The 19,860-nt window shown below is 48.3% G+C and overlaps 1 protein-coding gene across 4 annotated transcripts in view; it reads left to right on the forward strand.

The window, feature by feature from the left end:
• The window catches only part of AZIN2 (antizyme inhibitor 2), a 34,705-nt gene that overhangs the window by 10,877 nt on the left and 3,968 nt on the right, over positions 1–19,860 (forward strand). The window contains exons 3-11 of one of the 4 annotated variants that reach the window (XM_014549483.1): positions 1–57; positions 157–283; positions 974–1,195; positions 2,936–3,109; positions 10,598–10,770; positions 11,719–11,853; positions 12,546–12,711; positions 14,781–14,943; positions 16,151–16,263. In XM_014549483.1, coding sequence (XP_014404969.1) covers positions 1,091–1,195; positions 2,936–3,109; positions 10,598–10,770; positions 11,719–11,853; positions 12,546–12,711; positions 14,781–14,943; positions 16,151–16,263 — 1,029 coding nt within the window. In that variant the 5' untranslated portion in view covers positions 1–57; positions 157–283; positions 974–1,090. Of the gene's footprint in view, positions 58–156; positions 284–973; positions 1,196–2,935; positions 3,110–10,597; positions 10,771–11,718; positions 11,854–12,545; positions 12,712–14,780; positions 14,944–16,150; positions 16,264–19,860 lie in introns of those variants that run through there. The other 3 variants (XM_014549484.1, NM_001293760.1, XM_014549485.1) reach the window with 3 other exon arrangements.

Here is a 19,860-nt window from a genome sequence, read left to right on the forward strand (position 1 = left end):
ACCCGATTCACTCGCTGGGGAGATCTATGGGCCGAAGCCGTGTAAATGCGTTTTAAGGCGAGTGCGGGGAGTGGCGCGGGGAGCCTCAGGGGGCGGGCGCCCTCGGCTCCGGTCTCCAGTGCTGACGTGCCCCTGGCCCCTCTCGCCTCCTTTCAGCAGGGGCCTCGGCTCCGCAACTGCCACTCCTCCTCGGGGTGTTGCACAAGTTTCGAGGTCACCGGCGACCCCCCCTAGCAGTGCGCCTGGCTCTGGCCCCTGCGAAGGAGGACGGGGCGTGGTAAGGGTGTGTGTGTGTGTGTGTGTGTGTGTGTGTGTGTGTGTGTATGGGGGTCGGGGGCGGGACCTCGGCCCTGCACTCGGGAGGGCTCCCCGGGAAGGACCCTCAGCCTTTGGTCCTCGCCCCTGGAGCCCGCAAGGCGCCCCCATGCACGCTTAGAATCCTAGCACTCCAAGGCCAGCTGCCCCCCTTTAAAAATGTAGAAGCTGAGGCTCTGAGAGGGGATGGGGCGTCCCCAAGGTCACGCAGCGGAGAGCGGACTCGAACTTCAGCTCGGGTGCTGGGCTCGGCGCGGCCTCTGCAGCCTCCTTAGGGGGGCGTGGTCAGGGCTGGGGCAGCGGGAAACGGCCTCCCGAGACGCTCGGCTTTCCTGCTCCCTTACTCTCTTTCCTTTTTTTTTTTTACTAAAACTGGAAAGAATCTCCAAAACAATGCATCCATTTTATGGATGGGGACACTGAGGCTCGGACAGGCACTGACATCTAAGCCTATAATGCCGTGTCCCCGTCCAGGATTCGCGATTGTCTCTACCCTTCCCAGTGAACCCGAGCTCCCCAGGCTTGTGCTAGGGGCGTGGCGGGTGTGACAGGACTGGGCACCGTGGCTTGGGGAACTGAGGGGGTCAGCGGAGGCCAGCCTCCCCCCACCCCCCGCCCCATCGACCCCAGGCCAGCAGCACCTCCTTCTCCCCCGCAGTGTGTTGCATACTTTCTAAGGCGGCAGCGGCGGCGGAGGCAGAGGCAGCGGCGGCGGCTCCATCCAGCCCATCGGCTCCTCCTCCTCCTCCTCCTCCTTCTCCTCCTCCTCCTCGGCATGGCAGGCTACCTGAGCGAAACGGACTTTGTGATGGTGGAGGAGGGCTTCAGCACCCGAGACCTGCTGGAGGAGCTCACTATGGGGGCCTCTCAGGCCACCACGGTGAGGGGGTGCGGGTGGGGTTGGAGCCCCGGTCCCTGGTGCAGGCCCAGCTGCCTCCTCTGAAAGGACCCCTGGGGCCTCATCTTATTCTTTCACTTGCTATTCATTCCTTGCTAATTGCAAGAGCCGGACCCATTTTGTCCCCAGTTCCTGGTCCTTGCCTCCCAAACCCGCCCCTCCTGTTCCTGCCTTGAGGACAGCACCACTATCATCTACCCAGGCCCTAGATCAGTGATGGCGAACCTTTTGAGCTCGGCGTGTCAGCATTTTGAAAAACCCTAATTTAACTCTGGTGCCGTGTCACATATAGAAATTTTTTGATATTTGCAACCATAGTAAAACAAAGACATATATTTTTGATATTTATTTTATATATTTAAATGCCATTTAACAAAGAAAAATCAACTAAAAAAATGAGTTCACGTGTCACCTCTGACACGCGTATCATAGGTTCACCATCACTGCCCTAGATCTAGGTCAGAAACCTAGGAGGCCCTTCTTCTCCCACTACCCCCCCGCCCACCGCATCTAGGCATCTCCAAGTTCTGTAGTTCAGATTCCATCTCTCTAAAGGCCCCCCAACCTCTTCCTGCCTCACCCCGCCCTCCCCCCCCACTTTACCACAGCCTTGCTCAAAATCAGAATTCTTTGGCTGTTCCCAGTTGCCTATAGAATCAAGTCAGAACCCCTCTGCCTTCACAGCTCCATTTCCGGCTTATCATGCTCCATCAGAGCTGAACTACTCTGCCCTGTGTCCCACTGGTGCCATGTGCCCTATTATCACCCCTGTGCCTAGAACACTCTTTTCCCAGCCTCTTACCTATTTCTAGTCATGCCTTATTACTCACCAGGGTCACCGTTTCCTGATGGCCCGTTTTCTTTCTCCATGGCCCCAATTGCATTGCATAGAAACTTCCATCTGGCACTTATTGAACGCACTTGTAATTGCATAGGGATGTGTTCTCTTCCAGACCCTAATCCCTTCAGGGCTGGAGCCCTGCCTGGTCGTCTCTGTCCCTTGGCATAATGTCCAATACCAAGTGGGCGTCAGTTAAAAAAAAAAGTGTTGCATAAAGGGAAACAGTCCCAGCGGAGGTTTCAGCAATGTGGTCTCACCCGTAGCCTTATGCATACTCAGCCCTCAGCAAATCTGTGGTAACCAGCTGACCACAGGCATGGGTGGCAGTGGCAGTGGGACTCCCGCAAGCACCAGTATGTGAAAAGCAATGGGCTGTGGGCCACAGCTTTGGCCTCCAAGGAATTGATCTTTTTTCTGGGGAAGACAGATGCATACACAGTTGTGATACTTTGGAAGCAAGTGCAAAATGCAGTGGGAGCGTTCAAAGCAGAGCTGCCTTTTTGGATTGGGCGGAGGTAGTGTCCCAGGTGAAACTGAAGGTAGATTAGGTATTTGCCAGGCACAGTGGGGGTAGGGTATTCCATGTGGAGGGCAGGGTGGGAACAGAGGCTGGGGGGTGGGAAAATAAATAATTCAGCCTGCAGCTGGAGTTGGCGCTGCAGGGAGGGGAGGGAGGGGCTGGGTCACAGATCCTTGCATGCCGGGCTGGGGAGTTTGCCATCTGTCCTGTAGACTTGGGGAGCCCCCCCGAGAACTTAGAGCAGGCAGCTTTGTGGCCACAGCCACATTTGGGGTGGATACTTGGGAAGACCAGGGATGGCATGCACAAGGCGGGAGCTGGGAGGGGGGTCTCTCTCACATTCACCCATCTTGTTGTGCAGGGTGAGGCCACTGCCTTCTTCGTGGCCGACCTGGGCGCGGTAGTGAGGAGGCACTTCTGCTTCCTGAAGTGCCTGCCTAGAGTCCGGCCCTTTTACGCTGTCAAGTGCAACAGCAGCCTGGGCGTGCTGAAGGTCCTGGCAGAGCTGGGGCTGGGCTTCAGCTGTGCCAACAAGGTGAGCCCCTGCCCCCACCAGCACGCTGACCCTCGCTGCCTACTGAGCACACACACGGCTGGGCCGCTGTGGGTGGGCCCCGGGGAGGCAGGAGTGACCTGCAGTTGGCCCCTTGCCCTCTGGGAAGGGCCACTCCCTTGGAAGGGGCGTTAAGGGGTAAGGGAGGGAAAAACAAGCATGGAATTTGCCAGCCTTGAAGTTCCAAATTAGAACCTTGTGTATCCCTGGGGTAGATGGGTCGCCTTTTTAAATAGAGTCTTTCAAACTTCTTGGCATAGAATTATTCTTTTATGATATTCTTTTAATTAAAACAAAACAAAAACATCCTGTTATTGATGGTTTTCTTTTTTCTTTTATAATCTTAATAATATGTCACTACATTTTCTTAATCCTTTTAGAGTTTTGTTATTGTTGCCAGTTCTATTGCCTTTCAATTTTATTAATGCTGTTGTCTTAATTTTCTTTTGCTCAATTTGGATTTACTTTGCTTATTTACTATTATTCCGTATTCACTGAACTCTCCTACAATGTGCTAGTCACTGTGCTGGGTAGGGCTGACTTTAGAGTGTTGAGTAAGACAGATTCTGCTGTCTTTGAATTGAAGGCTTAGCTTACCTATTTTCATTCTGTTCTTACCTGAGAAATTTTAAGCTATAAGATTTCCTTGGAGTACAGCTTTGGATATATTTATTTACTCAGCAGACATTTATTGAACACCTACTGTGGTGCCAATTACTATTCTAGGTGGGGATTTAGCAAGTGAACAAAACAAATGAAACAACAAGAGGCCCTTTTTCATGGAGCTTGCTTTCTAAAATAAGTTAAACAATGAAAATCGATAGTATTTTAGATGGTAAATGCCATGGAGAAAATTAAAACTGGAAAAGGGAAGTAGGGAATATTGGGTGAGAATATAGCACTTTTAGATAGTTTGGCCAGAGAAAGCTTTGCTGACATTTGAGTACAGACCTGAAGGAAGCAAAATATCAAGCCAGGTGGGTAACTAGGAGAAGGGCTTTCTCTGCAGAAGCAAGTGCAGAGGCCCTGAGGCGCTTTGGTTTGTGATAGTGTCACTCCTGTCATTTTTGGTAACAGTCAGAAATGATTGTTTTGAGGGGAACCCCTTTTTATGACCCATTTTAAGCCCCTTAAAGGCGGCGATATGCCTGGGTGTTGTGAGGAGAGTTTAGAAGGGGTTTCTGGGGGAGAAAGGAGAAGAGCTAGCCTTGGGTCGGATGGCAGGGCTGGTGGGGTTCCAGGGGGAGACAGGTGTGAACCAGGGTGGGGCTGTCAGAACGAGCAGGTGAACCTTTATCATCAGAGACTGATGTTAATGTTGTTATTGACAGATGAGTTTCTCCCTCTTGTCACCCGCAAAGCCCCCTTGCATGAGCTCTTGCTTTACGCACCTAGTGCTGTGCGTGTGGTCCATAAAGCCCTGGGAGGGCCCAGGGAGAGGGGTTGCCATTTTACACTGGAGGCCGTGGGGACCAGCGAACATAGCCTGCTCGTGGCAGAGCCAGGACTGTCCCTGCACACCTGGGCCTCTGCCGCGGGCAAGGAGGAAGGGGATCTTTTCTGCCCCCTGGGTCTAGGGGTGAAGAACAGGACCGAACCCCACCGACTACAGTCTTCTGCTTCTGGAAACCAAGCTGGGGCCCTTGGCCCTCTAGCCTCAGGGGCTGGCCTCCCAGGGGAGTTAGGGCTTAGAAAGACCTTGAAGTCAGTGGGGACTTTAAAAGCATCTGTCATTCACTGAGCGCTCCTGTTGTGCCAGGCGCTTTGCCAAGCGTTTTCTATACATGATCTCATTTTATTCTCAAAACAACCCCGTGAGGCAATTATTATTATCCTGATTCTGACTGCAGTCCCGTGAGGAAGCATTTAGTGTATAAGCACAGAGATTGAGTGACTCACTGGGCAGTGGCTGCTTGGGTATAGCAAGGGGGTCTCTGATTCTATAGCCGCTGTATTTTCCAAGATCCTAGGGAGAGGGTGGCTGAGCTGGGACTAGGCTAGTGACAGATGCTAACTGAAGGGCAGAAGAGGCCAAGACCCCCTGCTGGTGGAGGGGATCACTCAGTCCTTTGGGTGACTTTACTGAGAGGTGATTGTGGGGCGCCCAGCTTTCTATGGAAGTCCAAGGCTGCCCTCTTCTGGTCAGCCACAGCTGGTGGCCACACAGCACATCGACTGAAGGCTTGGTGGTGAGCTGGGGCTGGGAGTACAAATCCACATCAAAGGGCTCCAGGGTCAAGGGCACAGGCCACGCCTTGCACGGGACTCTGTTCCACCCACCTTCCCAAAGACCTTATGTCATCTCTCCTGGCCCCATCCCTTGCCCTCTCTTGCTGTCTTCCTCGGCATGCTTCCATCTTAAAAAGCCTTTCCTGGACACATCGTTGCCCACACTCATCCCTTGCTCCTTCTTCAAGTCCAAAACGAGTTGTCTACACTCGTGTGTCTGCGCTTGTCACTTTTCTTAGCACCCACTCCTTATGCCATTGCTTCCGACATCCACTCTCACTACTCCAGGGAAACTCCTCTTGCCAACGTCCCCAGGATGCAGTGAGCACTTTATTTTAAACCTTCATTTTGAATTATTCAAATAACATATGTATTCACACACACACACACACGCTCGCGCGCGCACATACATGCACACGTACACACATGCACACATAGGACATCAGCATTATGTCTCCAGAGTTAATTGCCATCATGAATTTGAGTTTGGTAGGTATATAGTATTTAAATGTGACCTATAGAAAATATACACAATATCTTGTGATTTTGCAATGAAATAGAAAAGATGGTCATGTATGTACTGTTCAGCAATAGCTTTCAACTCAGCAGGTCTTGAAAATGGGTCCATGTTGATGCATTTAGACCTTGTTGGGGACACTCCTTGGTCCTCTAATTATTTGGCCTCTCAACAATATTCAATGCAGGGACTTTTTGTTTGTTTTTGGTAAGGACACTTCACATGAGACCTAGGTACTCTTAACGCATTTTGGTCCAGTGTGGTTGACGAGGCACAATGTTGTTGGCAGGCCTCTCGATCTTACTCATCTCGCCAAACTGAAACCTGATGCCCACTGAGTAGCCACTCCCCATTTAATGACAAAAGATATTCAATAGTAACAGGTGCTCCTGCTTTTAAAGACTTGGGAAGGCTACCAGATGAAAGTGAATGCTGCTCTGCCCCTGCCCCACCCCACGGGGTGCCTCCCACAGTGACATGGCCTCTCATACAGACATGAGTTGTGGGCAGGCTTTGCTTGGACACGAATGGCATTATAATCTCTGTATTAGCCTCACCTCTCGGCAGGTCCTGGGTGCCAGCTTTTCCTTATCTTCTACTGCTCTTTCTTTCTTTCTTTTAAAAAAAAATATTTTTACTGATTTCAGAGAGGAGGGGAGAGGGAGAGAAAGAAACAATGAGGAGAGAGAATCATTGATTGGCTGCCTCCTGCATGCCCCCCACTGGGGATCAAACTCGAAACCCGGGCATGTGCTCTGACCAGGAATCAAACTGTGACCTCTTGCTTCATAGACCGACGCTCAACCATTGGGCCACACAGGCCGGGCCGCTCTCCCAATGGGAGAGTCCCTCTGGGTTCCGTCTCAGGCTCCCTTCTCTTGTAAACTCTCCCTCTGCTCAGGGAATTCCAGCTCCTCCCATGGCTTTCAATGCCACCAATACGCCACCACCTCCCACGTTTTGATCTCCTCCCAGACCTATCTACCAGCTGCTGGCTGGATAATGACATGGGATGCCTGGAATCCAGTGCGTTCAAATGCACTCACAATCTTCCTTCGAGAGGGGTCCCTTGGTCTGCTGGGCATGGAGTCCCCCTCAGACATCCTCACCCCGCGTCCCCACGTGAAACCCACCCCCCAGCCTGCCAGCCCTGCTTCCGGAACACAGCTCCCCTGCCTTTCTCGTGCAGACTCTGCTATCTCTGCCAGGGTGATTGGGACTGGTCTCCTCAGGCCCTTCAGGGGAACCAGACTTAGAGCTTGCCTTTGAAATGCAAATCTGAGCATGTCAGTTCCCTTCTTGAAACCCTTCAACCTGTTTCCCATCACTCACAGGACAAAATGTGAATCCACATCAGCCTCCTTGGTTTCCCCATTGGCTCTGCCCACCTCCCTCCAACCTCATCGTCCCCACTGTGTGCACCCTCCCAGGCCACTGCCCATCCTCCCGGATCAGGCTGAGCACCTCTGGCCTCAGAGCCTCTGCACAGGCACTTCCTTTACTACCGGAAGCCTCCTTTCCTTCCTTCCATCTTGGCCTGGCGCAGGCCTCCTGTGGGTCTCAGCTTAAATTTCTGACCCTCAGAACGGCCGTCCTCCCCTACACCTGGGTCTCCCCACTCACATTCTCTCTGGTATCCTGTACTTTTTCCTCACGGCTCTTATCCATTTGTAATTCCACTCTAATTCAATGTTCATTCATTCCTACCCGTCCGCCCCTCCAGCCTGAAGGGACACAGGGTCAGAGGCCCGTCTGCCTTACTTACCACTTCTTTGCATAGCACCCAGCACCGAGCCTGGCAGCTCCTAGAGCTCCAGGAACACTTGTCAGCTCAGGAACGAGTTGAATTCTCCATGGTCCTGTGGCTAAGAGCTGGCTGCTCAAGTCTGACAGTTCTGGTTTAGACTTCCAGCTGTGCCGCTTATGAACTGTGTTACTTTGGACAAGTGACTTAACCTCTCTAAGCCTCTGTTTCCGATCTCATAAGATTATTATAAAGATTAAATAAGAATATAAATAAAATATTTGATGCAGTGGCTGGCATATGTTTATGGTTTTCTTTTTAAAAATTTGTTTTAAAATTATAGTTGACATATGCAATATTATATTAGTTTCAGGTGTATGACACAGTGATTAGACTTTTATCCACCTTACGCAGTGATAACTGAGATAAGTCTAGTAACCATCTGTCACCTTACATAGTTATTACAATATTATTGATTGTATTCTCTGTGCTGTACATTACATTCCCATGCCTTATGTATTTTTTAAATCCTCACCTGAGGATATGTTTATTGATTTTAGAGAAAGAAAGGGAGAGAAAGAGAGAAAAAGAGAGAAACATCGATTGGTTGCCTCCTGTATGCGCCCCAATAGGGGATGGAACCTGCAACCTAGGTATGTGCCCTGACAAGGAATCAAACCCGAAACCTTTTGGTGTATGGGATGATGGCCAGGGTGACTTATGTATTTTATAACTGGAAATTTGTACCTATTTTTCCCCTTCACCTTTTTTTTTCCCCTTCCCTCATTTCCCTTTCCCTCTGGTAACCATAAGTTTGTTCTCTATATCTATGAGGTTTTTTTTTGTTGTCTTGTTTATTGCTTTTTAGATTCCACATAGAAGTGAAATCTGTTTGCCTTTCTCTGTCAGACTTATTTTACTTAGCATAATACGTTCTAAGTCCATTGATTGTGTTGCAAATGGCAAGATTTCATTCTTTTTTATGGCTGAGTAATATTCCATTGTATATGTATGGAATATTACATCTTGGCTATTGTAAATAATGCTACAATGAACATGGAGTGCATATATCTTTTTTAAAATATATTTTTATTGATTTCAGAGAGAGAAAGGGAGAGGGAGAGAGAGATAGAAACATCAATGATGAGAGAGAATCATTGATTGGCTGCCTCCTGCATGCCCCCTACTGGGGATCGAGCCCACAACCCGGGCATGTGCCCTTGACTGGAATTAAACCCAGGACCCTTTAGTCTGCAGGCCAATGCTCTATCCATCGAGCCAAGCGGGATAGGGCTGCATATATCTTTTTGAATTAGTGTTTTTTATTTCTTCAGATAAATACCAAGAAGTGGGATTGCTCGATCACAGGTCTTCATTTTTGAGAAACCTCCATATTGTTTTCCATCGTGGTGGCACCAATTTACATTCCCACCAGCAGTGTGTGAGGGTTCCTTTTTCTCTGCACCTTGCTTGTTGTTTCTTTTTGATGACAGCCATTGTGACAGGTGTGAGGTGATATCTCATTGTGGTTTTGATTTGCATATTTCCATGATGACAATGATGGTTATTATTTAAATATTTATAATCAAAGCTAAACCTCAGGTCCCCAAAGGGCTAGCACTGCTTCTTCCTCTCACCTCACGTGGTGAAGTGGGGAATAAAGCAGCTTCGTAGCCACTCAGACCCAGGCTCTTGGGGAGCGAGCTGTCCGGCCCTGGACTCGGACCTTTGTGTCCTGGCTGTCACCACAGGCAGGCGGACCTCTCTGGCATCTGTAAAATGTGACCAACGAATATTTCAGATAGTTATAGGCATCACTCGAGATGATGCGCATCAACACCTTGTGCTGAAAAGGTGCTAAATGAAAACTAGAGTCTTATTACAAACTCAGGCTGGTTAAAAATGGCCTCTGTCTCCCACCATGTGTCCAAACTGACTTCCTCTCAAGTTCCGTCCCTTAATCATGGAGAGTCAGACCCGAGTGTGAAAGTTGGTTCTGCCACCTACTTGCTACATGGCCTCTCTGAGCACCAGGCTCCTTCTCTGTTGAATGGAGCTAACACCCCTCTGATGGGGTTACCGTGAGGAGTAAATAAAACAGTGAATTGACAGTGAGGGTTGGCAAGCAGTGGGTGTGTGCCCAGTTCAGCCCACCTGATCTGTGAAGTTGTATTGGGTCCCAGCCTTGCTCATTCACTTATGCATTGTCTGTGGCTACAATGGCAGTGGGGTAATTGTGACAGAAACGGTGTGGACGGAGCCTGAACTAGTTGCTCTCCGGCCCTTTGTAGAAAAAGTCTGCCAGCACCTGATGTAATAAGCATCTCATTGGGCACCTGCTTGTGGTAGGTGCTCAATGATCATGGTGGCTGTCATTGTCATCATCATTGTATCATTAATGCAACCATCAGGTGGAGCAGTGTTCTGTAAAGGCGAGGGAGAGGGGGCCCGTGGGGAGAGGGGCTATACACACAGCAGGCCTGTGTCAGACTCCTGATGCTATGAACTTCCTTATACATCAACGAACATTCTGTGAGCATTTAAACCTGCCAGGAAAGTGTGTCAGAAGTCTGTTGCCAGGGCCACTGAGTCCACATAATGCCTTTGTGTGAATTAGGAAATGTGCCCCTTCCTTAAGACACTCAGTTGTTATAATAATGTACTGTCTTTGTTAGAAGGAGATGCTTTACTGCCTGGAAGCTGTAATAAATACACACATCTACCATGTGTTGTTTGTGAATGGGACCCCCGGACTGTGCAGACCATCACCTGCGCAGCCGTACCTGGCAGCCCTGCCTGTCAAACAGTGGGGAGCCAGCGGGAGTCCCGGTTTGTAATATCTGCTGTTGAACAGCGAGGCCCACTTCGTAGGGATCTCTGCATGCATAGCTAGGATTTTGCCCCTCATCTGTGTTTCCTTGGCTTCTGTGGGCCCAGCAGGCCCTGGTGCCTCCTCACTACCACCTTTGGGACCCCACAGGCAGAGATGGAGTTGGTCCAGCGTATTGGCGTCCCTGCCAGTAAGATCATCTTCGCCAATCCCTGTAAGCAAATTGCACAGATCAAGTATGCTGCCAAGTACGGGATCCAGCTGCTGAGCTTTGACAACGAGATGGAGCTGGCAAAGGTGGTGAAGAACCACCCCAGTGCCAAGTAAGCCAAGAGCTACTCGTATGGGAGGCGGAGGGGTGGGAGGAGTGGAGCTGGAGCAAGGACCCTGCCCTGGCCCCACCCACGGTCACATGGGGGCAGGGCAGGCGCCTTTGGACTGGACCAAGGATGCCAGGGCCTGCCTCCAACAAAGGCAGAGATAACTGATTATAGCCATAGTGTGATGGAGGTCGAAGTCATGGCTGAGATGGGGTGGTTGGGGAAGATTCATGAAGGAGGTGGCATTTCAGCTGGGCCTTGAGTAGGAATCGAATTTGGGGAGGGTACATACAGTGCATCAGAGCCAACTGTGTAAGCAAATGCATGGAGGTCAGAAATAGCACAGGGTCTTCGAGGGACAAGCAGAAATGTAGTGTGAGCATACCATGTGCGAGGGTGAGGGAGACAGTGAATGATGCTGGTCACGGGGCAGGGACCTGGGCTTTGCCAGGGGTCAGCACTGGACGGTTTGCTCAGGCTGAGGCCCTCACGTGGTCACTTGTACCCTGGGATTCATGGAGGGGCCTCGGGGTGAAGGGGAGCCAGGTGGTGGGCCACTCTGGTTCACCCACAGCAGCTTCCATTTTGTCTGTTATACACGACATCGGGGTTCTCAGCAAGACTGTGTCTGAAAAACAGAATGGCTTCCCTCCTACAAGAGAAGCTAGAAAAGCCCGGCTGGTGTCGTGGCTGATTCGGAGGAAGTGGAACTGCTGGGGAGAACTGGAGAGGTCGTGACTAGGGCAGGGGCTGCAGGGAAGGGCCTAGGGATGTTTAGGGAATGGAATGGACGGGACTCAGAGGCCCACTGGCTGTGCAGGGAGAGGAAGGGGTCGGGGCCTGTGGGGTTGGAGGGCTCTGAGCCGCAGGGGTTCACACTCCTCGACTCAGAGAAGAAGTCGTTGGGGTGGGGAGGCGGGCCCACCCGGCAGAGGTGCTGTCTCCCCTCAGGATGCTGCTGTGCATCGCCACCGATGACTCCCACTCCCAGAGCGGCCTCAGCCTCAAGTTTGGAGCTTTGCTGGATTCCTGCAGACACCTGCTTCAGAACGCCAAGAAGAGCCACGTGGAGGTGGTGGGTGTGAGGTGAGTGTCTGGAAGCCCCACCACCTCCTCCCACACCAGGCCCGCTGCCTCTTTCCCAGGAATTCATTCTGTATGAGACCTCCCCAAGGTCCTCCAAGAGGGCCTGTCCCTGGGCCTGGGATTCTTTTTGGGGGCGGGGGTTTCCTCTCTTTGTAAAGAGGGTTTGGCATGTCCTACTGCCCCAACCTCACACTCCCCAGGTCTTGTCCTAGGAGGCCCCAGGAGGGACCTGGCTTTCTAGGAGTTGTACCAGCCTGTAGGCCACATCCTTGAAATGACTTAACAACACAGCTTTCATTTATTCTGTACTTAGGACATTCCAGGCCCTGTGCTAAATGTTACATGTGCATTACCTCACAGCCTTGTGGGGTCTTATCCCCACATAACGGATGGGGAAGCTAAAGCCTAGGCAGGCCACACCGCTGACGGAGGGAGGCACCCAGATCTGGCTGACTTGTCCCAGAAGGCTCAGTCCTAGGGGCAGAATGGAGGGATGGCAGGGGCACCAAGTGCCAAGCTTCCTGCCCACTCCTCACTTGCCACGTGGCCCTCAGCCACCCATTTAACCTCTTAGGCCCTCAGTCATCACATCTGTCAAATGGGCACATGTCCAGTGTGCCTTTCCTGGCTGGGGCTGAGGTCGTGGCACCTGGGGCCCTGCGTGTAAGCCAAGGCTTTTCCTCCTCCCCCAGTTTTCACGTTGGCAGCTGCTGTCCTGACCCTGAGGCCTACGCTCAGTTCATCGCTGACGCCCGGATTGTGTTTGAAATGGGCGCCGAGCTGGGCCACAGGATGCACATCCTGGACCTTGGTGGTGGCTTCCCTGGAGTGGAGGGGGCCAAAGTGAGATTCGAAGAGGTAATCCTGGGTCAGAAGTGTCTCATTGGGCTCTGTGCGGCGGGGGTGACGGGGAGGGTTATAATGCCGATAGGGAGTCCACTGTGAGCTGATCCTATGTGTTAAGTCCTGTGCTTGGTGCTTTACCTGGATCTTATTCTTAACGTTGAGCTCCTGCTGAGCAAATTCGGCTTATAGAAGTTATGTCACTTCCTGAGTCCACGGTAGAGCTGGCCTCACACCAGCTCTGCCTAGCTCCAGACCATGCACTTGTTTGAGGCTTAACCAGGCCATATTTTCATAATTCATAAAGCTTTTTGAAGGTCTGGGTTGATGAGAAATCAATTTAGAGGGCAGGAAAAGGAAAGCAAACCTGTCCACCTTCCCATCTGTGAGATGAAATCCAGAAAAATGTGTCGCTCAATCCCCACTCCAACCACTAGGGGTCGCTTCTCCTTAGCAGTAAGAGCTTCATTGGGGAATATCCACATCTAGGACTGAGCCTAAGAAAATAACCTGCTATAGACACAAAGAATTAGCCTCACAGATGAACATTGCAGCATTGCATGTCACAGAATTCCACGGGACCTCCCTGGTCCACCTAACACTCGGGATTGGTTAAATTATGAAACATTCTTATGATGAAAACATTTGCATTCACAGTCTATTGAGTAAAACAGGTTATAAAAAACATATGTGTATAACTCTATCTTGTTTATCATAAAAAATAGTGTTTGTATATAAAAAAAAAAGAATTAGAGCTACTCCAAAAAGTTAATGATTAGGTTAATCTGGATAACAGAATTAGGAATGGTGTTTTTAAAAAAGAACTTTAAATACAGTTTACATTCAATATTGTTGTGTGTTAGTTTCAGGTGGACAGCATAGTGGTTAATAATATACTTTACAAAATGTTCTCCCCAATATTTCCAATATCCGCCTGGCACCATACATAGTTATTATAATATTATTGGCTATATTCCCTATGCTGTACTTTACATCCCTGTGACTATTTTGTAACTATCAGTCTGTACTTCTTAGTACCTTCACCTTTTTTACCCAGTCCCCCAGCTCCCTGCCCCTCTGGCAACCATCAGTCTGTTCTCTGTGTCTATGAGTCTGTTCAATTTTGTTTGTTCCTTTATTTTGTTCTTTAGATTCCACATATAAGTGAAACCATATGGTAGTTGCCTTTCTCTGACAGACTTATTTAACTTAGCATAATACCCTCTAGATCAGGGGTCCTCAAACTACGGCCCGCGGGCCACATGCAAATACAAATATTGTATTTGTTCCCATTTTGTTTTTTTACTTCAAAATAAGATATGTGCAGTGTGCATAGGAATTTGTTCATAGTTTTTTTTAAAACTATAGTCCAGCCCTCCAACGGTCTGAGGGACAGTGAACTGGCCCCCTGTTTAAAACGTTTGAGGACCCCTGCTAGATCCATCCATGCTGAAATTAGGAGTGATTTTGATCCTTCTTTGTGGCTCTATTTTCTGTAAAAAAAAAATCATGTCATTTAACAAATTGGTTATTTATGAAAGAAAAATCCACCCAGGGCTTCTGGAATCTGAGTACCACGAGTTACTTTAAGAGTGCCTCTTCCCACTGTGGGGGCATTGAGAAGGCTGATTTATACAAGTGTGAGGGGCCTTACCCAGCTCTGTCTCCCGCCTACCTTCTTGGCCAGCTGTTCATGGTTACCAGCTGGGGCCTTAGCGGCGGCCAAGTCCCTCTTTCTGAAATCAAAGAAGTTTTCAAGAAATAGACTTGGGCCCTAGCAGGTTTGGCTCAGTAGATAGACCGTCAGCCTGTGGACTGAAGGGTCCCAGGTTCGAATCTGGTCAAGGGCACATACCCAGGTTGTGGGCTCAATCCCCAGTAGGGGGCATACAGAAGGCATACAAAATTATTCTCTCTCATCATTGATGTTTCTCTCTCTCCCTCCCACTCCCTTCCTCTCTGAAATCAATAAAAATATATTTTTTAAAAAAGGAAAAAGAAATAGACTTGGAGCTGTAGCAAGTTTTCAGCATAAACCCCACTTTCAAACATGTAGTTGTCCACCCCCATTCTCCTACCACCAGATTGCTTCTGTAATCAACTCGGCCTTGGACCTGTACTTCCCGGAGGGCTGTGGCGTGGACATCTTTGCCAAGCTGGGACGCTACTACGTGACCTCAGCCTTCACCTTGGCAGTCAGCATCATCGCCAAGAAGGAGGTTCTTCTGGACCAGCCTGGCAGGGAAGGTAGGTGCCAGTCGGCCCGCGGAGCCTCGTTCTTCCCTGGAGCTAAGGACTGGCTGGCTGAGCAGGGTCTGGTGTAAGGGAGTGGGGGAATCTAGAGACTGGGTCCTTGCTGTAGGAAGACTTACAATCAAGTCGCCTCACTCCCGACACTCATGTAGCATCTTTCATCCCATGCATGCTCGTATTTTATGAAGATTAAGATCAAAACAACCTTAGGTAAAACAGGTATTTTATTAACTGTATTGTACAGATGAGGACATTGAGACTCAAAGAAAATATAAGTGAATTGCTTAAAGCTGTAAAGAGGTAAAGCCTGCATTTGATCCCATGTTTGTCTCCTCTCCTGAGTACAGGCTCTTACTCACCCAACTGCATCTCTAACATAATGAAAACCATTAATGACAACTTATATTTGTCTAAGCCCACTTTACAGAGGACAGAGGTAGGCAAGGAGAGGTTGAGTCACTAGCCCAAGGTCACACAGCTGATAAGGGGCAGTGCTGGTATTCAAGTTTAGGCTGGGCTGACTCAAGACATCTCTGCCCACCCTGCTAACATCAGCACTGTTTCCTGCACTTCCTGATAGATCAGTCCTCTTGGCAGCCCCACAAGAGAATCCATATGGAGGGGTGGTGGGCTTCAGGTAGAATGGTGTGTGTGTGTGTGTGTGTGTGTGTGTGTGTGTGTGTGAGAGAGAGAGAGAGAGAGAGAGAGAGAGAGAGAGAGAGAGAGATATCGATTCTCCTGGCCTCTTTTATAGATTCAGGGGGATTGTCCTATCTATTCCCACCGGGAGACCTGGCTTCTCATTCCAGTTCGCCTCCTTTATAGATTCAGGGGGATTGTCCTATTCCCACCGGGAGACCTGGCTTCTCATTCCAGTTCATGCGTTGCCCCAGTTGTGTGCCTCTGAGCTAGTTGGCTTCATCTCTTGGGGTCTTGAGTTTGTCTGGCCTGCTCTTCTGCCTTTGCTGGGGCATCAAGGTCTGTTGCAGACAAGGCATGTGTCTTGGGCAGCGCTGATCAGCTACAAGGGTGAATGTTTCCAACAAGGCAGTGAACCTCATGTCACACACAGCAGGAGGCAGGGGCAACCCTTTCATTACCGTCGCCATCATCTTTGTGGAGCCCACCATTGTGCCAGCTCCCTACTCCCACCCCCACATCTTGCTGCTTGCCTTGCACCTGACCTCTCCCCTCCCTGCAGAGGAGACCGGTTCTGCCCCCAAGACCATCGTGTACCAACTCGATGAGGGCATCTATGGAATCTTCAACTCAGTCCTGTTTGACAACACCTGCCCTACCCCCGTCCTGCAGAAGGTGAGCCACTTTCAATTGGCCTGTTTTCAATTGTGTGGGTGTTTAAATAACATTTTTGTGTGGTGTTATATAATTTTTAAAAGTAAAGCATAATCATTGTAGAAAATGATGAAGAAGGTTAGCACCTATAAACCTTCCCCATAGATTTCTTTTCAGTCTTTAAAAATATGTATTATATTTTTTCCCCATAAGGTTGGGGTCATATTGTTTTGTAACCTGCTTTTCCCCGTTTAATATGGGGGTAGCTCTTTCCATGCTATTAACTAATCTCTGACAGCATGCTTTTTGACGACTGCAGAATATTTTAACCCATCTGACTTTAGTGGTTGGCCATTGGTTTCCTGTTTTTGAGCGCTGTGAGTATATCTTGACATCCATCTCTGATCATTGCTCTGGGGTAAATTCCTAGAAGTAAAAAGAAACAGCTCCTCTCTCATGAGCTTTCCCATGTTAACAGAGAACGGGAATGTGCAACACATTCCTCCTAGCCTGTGAACCAGCCCAGGCCTCCCACCGCTTCCTGGGCATCTTCAAAGAGAAAGTCAGACACACCCTTGTATTTTCACATTTCCAGGCCTCTGTTTGTGTGGTCCTGCTTCTGGAAGGAAATTAAGAGCCTAACCAGCACCTACACCATCACGAGCTTTCAGTGTGTGTGTTTTTTCTTCTCCATTTTGTCTAGTTTTTCAAGGCCCAGTCACATGTCAGCTCCTGTGGGGCAGGTAGGGGGGGCCTCCTTTGACTTAATTGGTCCTCATCCTATAGTTGTGCTGTTAAATGTGGTTATGTCTGCCTGTCTCAGTAAGCTGCCCTGATGTGCCCAGGAATTCAGTTTTATACTGTGATGCACTAGCACTGCCTGCATTCTTGTGGGATCCCACATCCTATTGTCCCCAGAAAGAATCAATTATTTTGGATAAACACCCAGAAGTGGGACTTCTGGATCGCATGGAAGTTCTATATTTATCTATCCTCACCCGAGGATATTTTTTCCATTGATTTTTTAAGGAAAAGTGGGAGAGAGAGAGAAAGACAGAAAAACATCGATGTGAGAGAAACACATTGAGTGGTTGCTTCTTGCATGGGCCTTGACAAGGGCCCGGGACAGGGAGGAGCCTGCAGCCAAGGTACATGCCTTTGATCAGAATTGAACCCAGGACCCTTTGGTCCGCAGGTGCATGCTCTATCCACTGAGCCAAACTGGCTAGGGCAGTAGTTCTATTTTTCATTTTTTGAGAAACTTCCATACTGGTTTCCACAGTGACTGCACCACTTTGCATTCTCACTAGGGTTCAATTCTCCTCAACCTTGCCAACACATGTTGTCTTTTTGATAATAGCCACCTTAACAGCTGAGAGTGAGGTGATATCTCATTGTGGTTTAATTTGCATTTCTCTTATGATTAGTGACACTGAGCATCTTTTCACATACCTGTTGACCATTCATAAAATAATTATATTTTGTTTTTTACTTTACAAAAAGGGTGTTGGGCTTTTTAAAACACTTAGTATCCAGTCTAAGTTTCCTCAACACTGCCGTATGTCTCTAAAGTTCTTCATTTGACTATTGTGTAACACTCTGCCAGTGAATATGTGCAACTTTGCATCCATTCTCCTCTCCAGGCATCTGGATTGTGTCCAAGTGTTTGTGACTGTGCTTACTGCTATGAATATTCTTGGTCTCTGTGATGCATGAGCAGAGGGTGGAACCACTGAGCACAGGGCATACAAATGTTCAGCTTCATGAGACAGTGCCAGACTGTTCCCCAAAGTGGTGGTACTGATTGACAATCCCACCAGCAGTGTATAAGAGAGTGGGAGGGTCTAAATTTTCTCCACACCATCATTAACATCTAATTTGTGGGGTTAAAAACAGGTTAACTTATGGTTAGGTTAGGCTGTGAGTAGCAGATCCCAAATTACACAACTTGAATAAGATATAAAGGCTCCTTTCACTCCAATCTAAATGTCTGGATGCAGACAATTCAGAGCTGGTACCATGGTTTCATAGTCACGTGGAGCCATATGGCTTCCAGTTGTACCCACTTTTAGGTGTTGCCTTCATCTTGGTTGGTACAAATGGAAGCTCCAGACATTTAGGAAAGAAGGTGAAGTCCATGTGCCAGTTGTCTTTTAAGGAAATTTCCTGAAAGTAGCCTCACAATACTTAGGCTTTTATCCCATGGCCATCACTACCTGGAAGGGAAGTTGGCCTTCATCCTAGGTGGTCATGTGCCCAGTAAAAATTGAGGGTTAACATTACTGCAATGGGCAATTAGCAGCCCCTGCCACAAATAAGATAGAATAAAACACTGGATAGCAATAGAATGTAAGTTGGGAGATAAAGCGACCAAGTTGGCATTCTAAGATTTTGAATTATTTGAGAGAAAGGTAAAGATATTGATTAATTTCTGACTTGAACTTAGGCATGCTTGTTAAAATGTGAATGTGTAGAGTAACCACTAAAATAATAGAAATAGATAATATAATTTCTAACCTTGGGAGTAATTAAAATAGTTTAGTTGGACACAAGCATAAAAAAATAGACCATCAAATTGCAGTTGAGAGCACAGAAAAGAACCACACATGTGGAAAGTGTTGACAGGGCTCGCGAGGCAGGTCATGGGGGACCGTGTGATATGTGATGCTAGAACACCTGATTGTCCATATGCAAAAAATGAAATTGGACCCCTATCTCACACCATGCATGAATATAAACTCCAGAAACTAATGTAGGCACAGTGAAGGATATCTTAAAAATAAAAAAGGAAAAGACTGTCTACATTAAAATGAAGAGCTTCTGTTCATCTGTTAGCAAAAGAGGCAATCATACACTGGGGGAAAATACTGAAATGTGTATAAAACTGATAAGGGCTTAGAATACAGAATATATGAAGATTTCTTAACTAAGAAATACAGACAAATAAGAACCTTAAGGAAAAAACAATGTGAAATAGAATGCAATAGAAATATGGGCAAAAGACTAACAGGCAGTTCAAGAAGAAGAAAACCAAATGCAAAATGAAAAGGTGTTCAACTTCGTTGGCAATCAAGGAAATGCAAATTGAAGTGAAAATGAGGTACCATTTTATACTGACTACATTAGAAAAAAGTTTAAAGCAAGCAGTATCAAGTGCTGGTGAGGACATGGAGCAGGTGGGAGTTGGTAGGCATTTCTCAGATAAACATGCATATACCCTACCTTCCAGCAAGTTCCTAGGTATATACTGTAAAGAGATTCTTGGCATCTGTGTTTGAAGAGATATAGAAGAATGTTCACAGGAGCAATTTTTATAACATAAAACATTGGGCCGAAACCGGTTTGGCTCAGTGGATGGAGCGTCGGCCTGCGGACTGAGGGGTCCCGGGTTCGATTCCGGTCAGGGGCATGTACCTGGGTTGCGGGCGCATCCCCAGTGCAGGATGTGCAGGAGGCAGCTGATCGATGTTTCTAACTCTCTATCTCTCTCCCTTCCTCTCTGTAAAAAATCAATAAAATATATTTAAAAAAAAACATTGGAAACCACCTTATGTTTGTTGGCAGGGTAATACATAAATAGATTACAGTATATTTCATATAATGAATTTTCTATGCAGC

The sequence above is a fragment of the Myotis brandtii genome, unplaced genomic scaffold (genome assembly GCF_000412655.1).
Source record: "Myotis brandtii unplaced genomic scaffold, ASM41265v1 scaffold555, whole genome shotgun sequence".
Taxonomy (NCBI): Eukaryota; Metazoa; Chordata; class Mammalia; order Chiroptera; family Vespertilionidae; genus Myotis; species Myotis brandtii.